The following is a 12,440-nucleotide window of genomic DNA, read 5'->3' on the forward strand; positions in this document are numbered from 1 at the left end:
CCATTCGGCTGTATTTGTGCTGCCATGTAAAGATGGCTACAGATACACCCTTTAGTATGTCTTTCTTGCGAGCTTTCACTAAGGTGAGGTCAGGAGAGAGAGGTGAGACACATTGTGGGCATCTAAACCAGTATTTCCAGTTCCAGTCGTAAGCTTGTATTGTGTTAAGGTTAGATGGAATTTGAAAGATTATATAGCCAGGTCACCATTACCTGGCCTGTGAACCAAAATGAATGTAGACTATGCACTAGAGTCTGGCAGTTAAGTTTGTGGCGACAAGTCGGCTCCAGTTTCTAATTCCACACATGTTGGTGTATATCACATGTTCAGGCCTTTTTATAACCAGCCGTAGTGTTGCTGGTTTTGATGTGCTACAGTAGACGCAGTCTGTAAAAACGTTATCTGGTTACAGTTTGGCCTCTTGAATGCATAGCTGTATGCCAGTTTTTCCTCTTACTGTCGAGTCACCGAAGCAGAAGAACCCCAAACAGCTGGCCTTTGGACAAAGGCAAACGTCTAAACATGGAAAAGGTCTAGACTCCGCTAAACCTTTCATTTATTTGTGCGGTGCACATACTTTCACCGTCTGTCAGCACAGCAGTTTCTATTTTCACCGCTTCTTTTCGCTCTGTTCTTTTATAGTGAATTGGAAGTCTAAAGTTGTACTACAACAGGGCTGGGTAGGTCAGTTGGCCAGGCACCTGGAACAAGAAGATTTTATCTCTGGGATATTGAAAGAATGAATGAGTCTTTATTGATCACAAATACATTATAGAACAGTGAAATTCTTTTCTTCGCATACCCCAGAATGTTAGGAAGTTGGGGTCAGAGCGCAGGGTCAGGCATGATACAGCGCCCCTGGAGCAGAGAGGGTTAAGGGCTTTGCTCAAGGGCCCAACAGTGGCAGCTTGGCAGTGCTGGATCTTGAACCCCCGACCTTCTGATCAGTAACCCAGAGCCTTAACCACTAAGCCATCACTGCCCCATATTGTATTGTTCTTCGTAGTTAAACATGTAGGTTCTCCAACCAAACCAAGACACAATCTGGATGACTGTAGACAGCACAGAGGCTGTCTACAGAGGAACCAGGATTCTTGTGTATGATGTGCCACTCAGGAGCTTTCTGGGCAATCAAAACATGGGACACTGGAGCTTTTACTTGCCTGGTGGGCTAGCTAATACATTTGTCCACCCTTGTACCATATTTCCTTGAGGATTATGCAAATAAAGCACACATTTATGCCACTTTTTAGACATTTAGACTCCAGTGACCGAGTCCTTCAGATTCGTCATCACTGCAGTGATTGTGAAGTGGTTGGTTCAATCAAACTCCGGCCTTTTCAGGCAGGACTTGAGGGGGGGCAGTCGGGTTTCTGACATGTTCATAAGGAGTTGAATCCCACCAGAATATTTGGACTAATTGAGATTTTAAGTGGAAGTATGGCTGGCTCTCTCATGTGATTACGCGACACTGAGCAACAATGTGGACCAAGTGGAGTCTTGAGGTCACAGTAATTAAAACTAACAGTGGGGAAAGCTTGTTAATGTGGCTGATTTGTCTAGCCACCTAATGATTGGTTGGGCCCAAATGTTCAAAGAATGCAACAATATTGCAGCCTCATCTAAGTGCATTGGGTACAAGTGGTTTTTCTACATTCTTTCCCTTGTCCTTTTCATGATATTTCAATATTTTGGAGATTTTTTCCTGACTTGGGGGACCGCAAACACTTTCACAAACATCAGGATACGTTCTCTGTTTGTTTGTGTGCATGAATTCCTTAGATTCCATATTTAATTACTCATCCAGTTATATAATAGGCTGCAGCATTGTTCAAAAGCAGTTCACATTAGGTCATTGATCTGGAGATTGAGCTGGTGAACTTGAGATGTGCTCTAGTGCTTTTATATAAAACATTTTACTACTAATATATCTGCACAGCTAATATTTTCTTAAGGATGATGTGCACTTTCAAGCTGTCAACATTGAAGACTTACTTCTGCCAGTCACACCCAATCTGCTTCCCTCATCTTTTCATAACAAGGAAGTTGTCAGCATGGTTCAGGCTCTTTGGAAGCATGTCTGGATCTGAAAAGAAGAACAAAGATGTCTGACAGATGTTAACAAATATTGTCTGCACAAAGTGTCATGGTCCTGGTTAAGTTTAAGGCATGTCTAAGACTGGGCATGACATTGCTGCGGTGATTTGAATACAGTCAGTTGTTTTGTCATCAGTAAGCAGGTCCATTTGACAATATTTTGCTGAAAATTTACCAAAAACTAGTCCAGGCTTAATGAGGCAGAAAATATTTTGGCAATTGATGGAAAAACTCTCAAACTAACTTGTGCACTTGAAAAAAACTTGTTCTTGTCAAGTTCCTTCAGGAAATGTTTGCGTTGTGGGTGGGTTTGCATTCTGGAAATGGTGCACTAATGCCCCCTTTTAAGTGGGGTTTCCACTGCACGTTAAATAAAAATGGATCCAAAGATTAGGGAACAAAACTTTGGGTTGTGGGTCACTTTCCACTAACTTTCAAGATGACTGAACCAAGTGATGACACTTAAAAGCGATTACATCATTGACGTTCTCGCGTCATCCATTGTGTTTACGCTGTTATCCCACGTGGCAGTTCCAATACGGATTCACTGTTCTTTTGTTTGATTGGACATTTACTTAACAAACTCTCATTTATATTTGATCAGATCAGCGCTGTATCTTCTTAGTATGTTAGTAAAAATAGTATGTGTAAACAATCAGCAGTAATTAGTCCTGCTAGCCCCACCCACCTTTATTTTGTGCTGTTGATGCCAATCTTTAGGAAGTACCCAAACCAACACTCCTGGACCTGCTGGATAATGAGAAATGTTCCAGGGCTTTGTGAATTTAAGTGGATATAATAGTCCTAGTCATAGTCCTTAGTGGATTTTGAGTTAGTCATGGAACATGGGATCATTTGAAATAACATTGACTTTCCACTCTGGCAGTCTATTCATTTATGTTGGGTACTTCATTTGAGGTACAAGGTTTAAATCCATTGACTCTGCTTTATTTGAGACAACACATCTTGCCGGTTGTTGACAGGTTCATGATTCAAAACGGAGCCGAAATCCAATTCTAAATGTGATATTTATATTGAGTGATTTATTCCAATTAACCTTCAAAAACTTTTCCACAAGTCTTTATTCCTTTTCTTGCCATTTGGTACAATTAATAACGTTAATTTTCCTACCTATTGTGTTAAACAATATGACACATCGGCTTTGATTGCATCGTTTACTGCACATGCAATTCAGTCAATGCCATCTGGGAAAGCTCCAGGCTTTCCAGATCTCCTCTGGAGTTCTACAAAAAGTTCTCATCCGAGCTGGCGCCAAACGTTTTGTTGGATGTTTCCATTTTTACTACACCTGAATTTAGAGAATTGCATCAACCATGTGACTACTGGTCTGTTGAGTCTAATCATCGTTCCTGCTTTTAACGAAACCAGATTGTTTTGTCTTTATTAAATGCGTGTATGTTTGAGATAATATCGTGCAGAGATTAAATGTAGACGTCTGTAGAAACGGATCGTCTCCCAGTGCCAAAAAGGCTTTTGGTAGCATTTGTTGGCATTTCCTGTTTTCTTGAATTTGGGTTCCACTTTTATAAGACCTATTAAACTACTTTAAGCTAGTGGCTTCAGTTACGATGACTAATCAGCCATCAGAAAGTTTCCTGTTGGCACTGGGTGTTGCTCTCTCATCAGTGTCTTGCTTTCATTATACCGATTGAGTCTCTATCTAATGGACAGGGTTTCCTGGGTGTTACTACTATAGGGGAAGAAGCCTGGGTCTTACTCCTTTCTTTTTTTTTTTTTTTTCCTGTACATGGTGCCCAGTTTGGTTTGACAATATTCTAGGGATGCACTTTTTTAATTCACTGAAATGGTTTGCCCAAAAATGACTGCAGAAAAGAATTTCCAGTTTTCTGGTCCAAAGGCTAAAAATACAGAACATTTTGGTTAAGTGGATTGTGTTAAAATATACCACATTTCAAATCATTTCAGTTGTAATGATCATGGGAAATGGTGGCTTTCCTAAATTTCAACAAATTCAAACAAAGGCAAGGACTTAAGTGTTGCCAGATTCAGGGCGATCCTTCACGACTGCTCCATCGCCCTTGAATAAAAAATAAATAAATAAAAGGCCTTGGACTTGGTATTAAACTGTAAAATGATTCATCCAAATTTGTAATGTAGAACTCGCTCATCACGCACATGGCGCAAAAAAAGGCAGCTGACTTTGTCATTTTAGCAGAACATGCTCAAAACTGAAGAGGAGCGTAATTTCTGTTTGCTTATAGGTTATAAGCCTGGGCCGTATGCGTTTTTGGATTTCTAAAGGAGACGGGAACCATAAAACAGACGAGCAAAACCAAATCATTAATATCAGGAGGAGACTGTCAGTTAGGTGAGACCGTAGTGAAATAATTGAGATAAAGAACGTCTCTTATGTTGTTGAAGATCTCGATATCCATGTTGCAATATCCGTGTTATGGTGTTTAAATTGCGTAACGTACTTACGATTAGAGCAGAATGTTTGTCATAAGGTCATGAAGCGTAACGTTCACTCGACTCCCATAGTCTTCCCACGGCAGCACCGAAATGGTCATCATACCTACACTATTTACTGTCCGTGTCTATATGACTGCATTCAACACTATTGTATTACATAAAGCTCCTTTTCTCTCACGGTCCACCTGCTGGACCACCTCTCCCATGGTGTTATGATGCTATGAGGTTATGTTGGATTAGTATTTTGTTTAAAAAAAAAAAAAAACCCGAAAACTTTCGTTCATTCCCATATTTTCCATTACGTAAACATCTCGACACATCTCTGACTCCACGTCCATCGTACACTTTGGACAAGTAAACATTGTGAAATCCTGACTTCCTAACATATCCAAGATGAAAAGCCAACCATTGACGGGTAAAATGTGAGATTAGATTTCATTAACAGCTATAGTAAGCATCTTGTCTTCGAGATGATCAAATCAAACATCGTGGTGTTTGCATGCTGTCTGATCCTTTAAGGTGCAAGTTTGTCCTTTTGGCTTTTGAGAGATAAATTATGGATTGTTGACCCCAGTGGTTGAGTAGGTTATCAGCAGGGTTCTCGAGTGTCATGTCCAGTATGTATTAGCTGTTGGCTACACATTTACTTAGCAGTCAGACCTTTCCAGATTATCATGTTGTTGAGAGCAAGAGTTAGCCTTTTGTTTTAATAAAACCTCAGCTAATGTCATTTTTATTTCTAATTGAATTTGGCTTATCTGTTTAAAAAGCATTTATGTAACCGGATTAATCAGACTGACATTAATGCATCATATCCAGCGCTTTCTAACTACTGACTCGCACAGCTGAAATATTTTGGAAGTGGTGTGTTTTTTTTTCTTTTTTCTTTTCTTCCTCCTCTAAACTGAATTGCGCCTGGTTGAGTGGCTGTTATTTTGCTTTCGCAAGGAATGCTTCGGGTGGATTGTGGTGGAAGTGTTGGACGCACGCAGTGGAAATGATGGAGGAAGAACAACAAAAACATGGCAGCTCGCCATGGTTTCTTATTAGAAACACTCGGTCGTAGTTGTGCTTTTGTAACAGCAGTCATAATATTATCCGACAGAGGACCGAATAATGGGAGTAACATCAAGACGTCGAACCTTTTTTTTTTTTTTTTTTTGCGAAGGGTTGAAGTCCTGAGCCGCGTTCACATTTTAAGGATGTCCGTTTGGCGTTAATGCCATGAACGGTTTATGGGATATAATGCATTGTATGAGGTTATGAAGTCAGGAACGGTTCTATTTCTCATTGTGTTTTGAACGATTGTTTTAATATTGAGAAAATGGGCCGTGTCTTGCTGACTGTATTGATATATGGTGAAATATTGAAGTTTTAGCGGTAATGTTTACAGTTTTTGATCCCTTGCTGCGGCGATACAGGAGCCACCGCAAAACTACACTTTTCCGCTTTTTTTCCCCCCCAGAAATGGACCAAACGGGAATAAAATTCACCCGACAGGAAAGCTATTTCACTGAAGACGAAAGAATGAGGGATGTGTGTATCTAGGTGAACTTTGACCTATGAATTAACAATCGTAAAAGCCAAGTAGGTCGGACTGTGGGGTCTTTATTTATTTATTTATTTATTTATTTATTTATTTATTTATTTTAAATTAGTAAATAAATGCAAATTTGAGAGCCTGCTGATTAAGTAGTGGTCACACCATTAAAAAAAAAGTTACTGTTACTTGGCAACGCAACCTAAAAAAAGGAGCTGTCTAATCCATCCACATACGTTAGTGTTTTTGTGGTAAATTTCTGTTGTGCTCTCTCTCTCTCTCTCTCTCTCTCTCTCTCTCTCTCTCTCTCTCTGGCTACTAGGATTTTCTTGTCAGCAATGTTCACACCAGTGTTTCTCTCTCTCTCTCTCTGCCTATCCCAGTCTAGTTTACTAGATTTCTATTTGATTCCATGTCGAGTGTGAGAAAGATGTTCCAGTTCCTGCAAAATATCTCTCTTTCTTTTGCCACACTTCCCACAGCTGTTTATTTTCCTCAGGAGCTAGCGATGCTTACCCTGCAGATTTGCTCCGAGAAGAATAGGATTCAGTTCACGTTGGAAATAAGGCCGCGATGTGGCTCAAAGCAGACCACCCTGACTGATGCGCAGTGAGAGTAACCGCACTCCTTCTCCTGGTTAGGTTTGCTGTGGCTTTTTCCAAGTTGGGCAGTTTTGTGTCGGAGGTGAGCGGCGTTTTAAATGACACGAGATTAAGAACACTTGTGCGCATCTGCACTTGTGGAGCCTGTGCCCACTGCAGCTTCAGATTCCTGTTGTAGGCTGAAAGGAGTGGAACCAGATGTGGTCCTCTGCTGTCGTAGCCCACCCGCATCTAGGTTTGCCATATTTTGCGGTGCGTTTCTGCTCACCACGGTTGTAAAGAGAGGCTGTATTTGAGTTACTGTAGACGTCCTGTCCGCTTGAATCAGTCACATCAGTTGAATTGCTTTTTCCGCACAATTCTGTGTAAAATCTAGAGGTTGCTGTGTCTGTGAAAATCTCAAGAGATCAGACATTTCTGAAATACTCGAATCAGCCCATCTGACACCAACAACGTCACTGAGAACACACAACCCCCCCCCCCCGCCCCCACCCCATTTCTAGTGTTTTGATGTGAACATTAACTGAAGTTCCTTCTCTCTCATGTTTTGACTACAGAGCTCCATAAGGTGGTGCACAGCGTGCTGCGGTCTCATCATGGCTTTCACAATGAACCTGGCTGGCCCATCTCCCTGGGGCTTCAGAATATCTGGTGGGCGGGACTTCAAAAAGGCCATAACAGTCTCCAAGGTAACGTTCTCACCTGGTAATCCTAAAACAAGCTCATGAAACAATAGCCAAATTCACATGCTCATGTTTCCTGTCTGTCTAGCAGGCTAGCTGTAGAGGAAGCTCCTTGATTACAGAAAGATTAAAATGCCTTTTCTAATGGTCAAGCTATTGTTGTTGTGTTTTAGTTTTTTGTTTTTTTTTTTTTACAAGAGAGATTTTTTTTTTCCAATGCTCTATTGTAAAGTCTGCTTCTAGGAGGGCAGGACGTGAGTTGAGAGTTGCCTATAAACAGGCTGCGAGTAAGGATATCCTGGTTTTGCCCCAGAATGGCTAGCTGTACTGTACCGAGGAAACGATGAATAATGGAAAACGAACGCCGGGGTAGAAGCTGGTACAATGAAAACTGATGCAGCTTGATTGTCGTTTTTACCCATGGTCCTTTTAAAAGGTCATACGCACTAACAGCCGAAGATTAAGAAATCGCAAACACATTGCGAACGACTCGCATTAGCAACTAAATTAAAGTAGTAAAGTAGTTCTGCGTCTTGGTGCATTGCCATGCCACTGTTTCCTTCATGTATTATGCATTAATGTGGTCATACATGTATTTTTCTTCTGAACGTCACTGTTCTAAAGTAATCCCTACTTTTTGCTCGGAAGGCTTGATCAGCTACAGATTGGGATCAGATTTTTTCGATGAAGAAAGCCAGTCTTAGGCAACATACGCGAGCCAGATTTTGCAACATATGCTTTAGTGAGAACGGCTTGAAATTTTTCATCCTTTTTCATCAAGCCAGACAAGTTAAGCAAAACAAAACGATTAAGGTGTTTTAGTAAGGTGTTGGTCCACCACAAATTGGCAGAACAGCTTTAGTGAGCCTCGGGAACAGTTTTGCACGTCTCTGGAGCGTTACTGGAGGGATCAACGCTGTTCTTCTGAAATATATTCCCTTACTCGGTTAAAAAGTCACGTTATGTAGGTTGCAACAATTTGTGCTTTAAGGACTGGATCAGCGCTTTGCTCATACCAAGTTCATATGATGTAGATGAGCTTGGTGATGTCGGATGTAGAGACGTATTTCTGTTATTTGGGATTATTAGAGTTTAGAATATTCCCTCTTAAAAATTCGAGCAATGTTTCAACCACAGGACAAAAACAGTCGTTACAGCTTGCAATGCTGCTGCCTTTCTTATTGTCGCAGTCCACATGAACTTCAAACACTTAATGGTTTTTTTTTTCTTTCTGTATAACCACCACTGACATTTCTTGGACGCCAACAGGCCAGTACCAGCATGCTCCTGGAGCCAGCTGTCACGATAGAAGCAGTCACATGAGAGGGGAAGCAGCATGATTTCCATGGAGTGATGTCAAATTTGGTCGTAAATATTAAGGAAGCGTTTTGGAACATCACAGCTGAGCATGTGATGTAGAAGTGAACTGCATGGCTGGAGATCATCTGTGCTTCTTAACCGTTTCCCAAAGGGGCTGCGAAGTGAAACCAGGATCACTGAAGTAGCAAGGGGGTTGGCATGGGTACACGTCCGAGTTCCTCCTCTCCCGCCGATGTGGCATTTCTTTCTTACGTACAGTACGTGAGACTATAAAGAGCTTTCATCATCTCTCTTTCTTTTTGTGTTATATCTTATAAAGGGAATGAAAGAGGGTGCATCTTTAGTCTGTGTGAAACGAGGCGTGGAATGATGGGATGAGGCACACTGTATTGTGGGTCTCTGTGGTGACCGTTAATTACCACTCGAGTGCCCACTGACATGGCACCTTTACCCCCCCCTGCTCTTGGTACACAAGGAGAAAAACAACTTTGCTTGGCATTTAGAGCACTCTGCCATTTTGTTTTTGGAGGCTTTTAGGTTTTGTGTGTGTGTGTGTGTGTGTGTGTGTGTGTGTGTGTGTGTGTGTGTGTGTGTGTGTGTGTGTGTGTGTGTGTGTGTGTGGTTTCCTCTTGTAATGGGGTTGAAACCCTTATTGACTAGTGGAGTCTGACTGGCGCTCGAGTCTCAGCAGAGCAGCTTTTGTTAGGTTTGTTTCTTAAGACGTCATTGTCTTGTTTGTTTCGCGTGGTGTGTGCCTGTGTGCGCGTCTGCATCTCGTTACACTCCGTCGTTTAGCAGCCGCTCTGATCTTGTGGGTCTTGAGCTTTTTTTTTTTTTTTTTTTTTTTTTTTTTTTTTTAACTCTAGTTTAAAAAGAGCTCGTTATGGTTTTCTTTGGGATACCCTGGGGGTTTGAACACACAACCTACTGTGTAACACTGTCTACATCAGAGGAGACCATGGCGACACACAGTATCTGACAACAGTGTTAACCTTTTTACTAGCCTGGCTCTTATCCCTAACAGGGCACTGCGCAAGAGCTCACAGTAGCACAGATTTTAGGAGTAGGACGGCCGAACAGGCCGAATCCGCGTCGAGAGAACTCTGACTAAGGTTCAAGCACGTTAGCCAATTCTGTGTAACATCGTTTAGTATTGAAGCATGTAAGTTAGTGTGCCACAGTGACTGAGGGCTGTGGCATTTCTCTAGCCAGCAGGTTCATTGCAATTTTTTTGCAATGTATAACATAGTAAAGTACCTTAATTTATATTAGATTTGCTGTGTGTTCTCATTTTTAATGAGAGCTTTTTAATGAAGGTGTGTGTGAGAGAAAGAGAGAGGGTGTCTTTCTTTTCTTTTTCTTTTTTTGAACTACTTCAAATTCAATAGAAGCTTGCAAGACTGCTGTAAAATACACTGGCAGAACCACAAGCCTTGCTCCACACCTAGGAAGGAGGTGTAGGGTAATGTTAACCAAAAGGGAAGCCTGTAGCTAAACATGCAATAGATAACGCCACAGCTGGCAGTTCCTTTCAGAGCTTGCTATCCCACACTTATAGCAGGTCGAAGGCGATAGCCGAAGCAGTCGGTTTCTTTATTTGCAAGGACATGCACCTATAGTGTTCGGACATGTTGGCTCGAGACACATGATGGTTACGCTGGAAGCCAGATACTAGGATTGGACAATATGGCAAAAATATCATATCACGATATCTAATTTGGTTAACAAACTGTCTGCAAAACAGTTGTAAAATAAACACGCACACAAAAATTTAAACTGAGATTGATGCTACTTTTCTTTAATGATTACAAAGACACAAGATTAAGGTTTTTTTTTTTTTTTTTTTTTTTAAAAATGACGTCAAATCAGCGGCATCCGTTCTGTAGCATTTAATTTGTAATTATTAAAACGTAAAAAAAATCCTCATGAGCAAACATAATTAATGTAGTTCCAATTGTAAGACAGAATAAGGACAATGAAGAAATGTTTTTAAAATTGTTGTCAAACCTACCATACATCAGTGCATGGGCAGTTTAATTCGAGTGAATCTTATTGGATTGAATCGTATCGGCGCTGAACCGAATCATAACAGATCAGTAGTGAATCGGAGTGTATCAAATCATTACTTGTTTAATGAGTTTTAAAAAAAATCTATATATATATATTTTTTTTTTTATTGTATCGAGATGTGTGTCTGAAAAGAGGGCGATGCACAGCCCTAATCATTTATCCCACTAATTATTAGTTCTGTTAGTTCTTAGCAAGACTCACAAGGAGCCGGGAAGCGAGTAGCTACACTTGCAGCATCACGTTTCCCCTTAAAAAAAATATATGAACCATCTGGTGTTATGTTCAAAATGATCGCGTATGTTAGCCAATAGGTTAACGTACAAGCGAACAAGAAATGATCGAGAACGCCATCAGCATTCGACTCCGTCGCTTCTCCGTATGACCTGAGCGACTGATTTTATCCGATTTTGTCTTGTTTGATCATTTTCTTTTGCAGTAACGAGACTGACTTTTTTTGTGTGTTATTTGTGTTTCTCTTCAGGTGAACCCCGGCAGTAAAGCCGAGAAGGCCTCTCTCCAACCTGGCGACGTAATCATGGAAATAAATGGAGAAAATACCGGTGACATGCTGAACGTAGAGGCACAAAACAAAATCAAGAACTCCACAGCACAACTGCAGCTGCTAGTGGAGAGGTAACGCACATACTGCTGTATATACTCGCACAACCGAGAGCATTCAGAACAGGTGGAAGTGCTTTTTCAAGAACTTTTCTAGATACAGTGTTGCCAACACCTATCCCGATTTTGCATGTTGTCCCCGTGCTGCGGGGGTTTCCTCCGAGTACTCTGGTTTCCTCCCCAAGTCCAAAGACATGCATGGTAGGCTGATTGGCGTGTCCGTAGTGTATGAATGGGTGTGTGAGTGTGTATGTGTTTGTGCCCTGCGATGGATTGGCACTCTGTCCAGGGTGTACCCCACCTTGTGCGCGATGCTCCCTGGGATAGGCTCCAGGTTTCCCCGCGACCCTGAAAGGATAAGCGGTATAGAAGATGGACGGATGGATGGATGCTACACATCCCGGTTTTTTTTTTCCCCCCTCTGTCTCTTTTTCTCCCGGCGTCATCTGCTGTTGCATGTTTTGCTTTCTTCCTCTGTCTTTGTGTTTGTGCAGTCTACCTCTAAATTTTCTCTAGAACTCCTTTATAGTTCTGTACCTTTCCTTCCCCGCTTATTTGCATCAGTTATCTATTTTTGTTCCATTATATAGTAGTACTAGGATGATCATGCACAGTCGAGTACTCTCCCATAATACATGCGTCATGCTGTTTAAAGGCTTATTTTCCAACAATTCAAGTTCATTAACGAAACCTAAATCATTAAAAAATTTAGTGAGCTTGGGCAGCGTTTTTAAAGACTGTTTCCAATCGCAGATGTGTGTGGGGTTTTTAAATTTTATTTATTTATTTATTTTATAAATTGCAAAACCGTGGTCATGTTTCCAATAACGGTCGCACCTTTAAGCAGGTCAAGCCCGAACGTTGATCCGAATCTACATTCCTGAAGCTGAGCGTCACTGGTCACATTGGCATTGGGGTGGGAACGTCTTGTTTAGAGACTTTACAGATGACCGTTGTTTTGCAGTCGGAGGCAGGAGCACTGGAGCCTTTTATTCGATGCCAAGGCTATAGCAAGGACTTATTAATAGTTTATTAGATTTGGCTACAAAAATGTGC

The 12,440-nt window shown here is 41.3% G+C and overlaps 1 protein-coding gene across 2 annotated transcripts in view; it reads left to right on the forward strand.

Annotated features, from left to right (window-relative positions):
• The window catches only part of pdlim2 (PDZ and LIM domain 2 (mystique)), a 64,384-nt gene that overhangs the window by 9,508 nt on the left and 42,436 nt on the right, over positions 1–12,440 (forward strand). For both annotated transcript variants that reach the window (XM_053624413.1, XM_053624414.1), the window contains exons 2-3: positions 7,251–7,382; positions 11,248–11,399. In XM_053624413.1, coding sequence (XP_053480388.1) covers positions 7,290–7,382; positions 11,248–11,399 — 245 coding nt within the window. In that variant the 5' untranslated portion in view covers positions 7,251–7,289. The remainder of the gene's footprint in view (positions 1–7,250; positions 7,383–11,247; positions 11,400–12,440) is intronic.

The sequence above is a fragment of the Ictalurus furcatus genome, chromosome 5, assembly GCF_023375685.1.
Source record: "Ictalurus furcatus strain D&B chromosome 5, Billie_1.0, whole genome shotgun sequence".
In the NCBI taxonomy this organism is placed as follows: domain Eukaryota; kingdom Metazoa; phylum Chordata; class Actinopteri; order Siluriformes; family Ictaluridae; genus Ictalurus; species Ictalurus furcatus.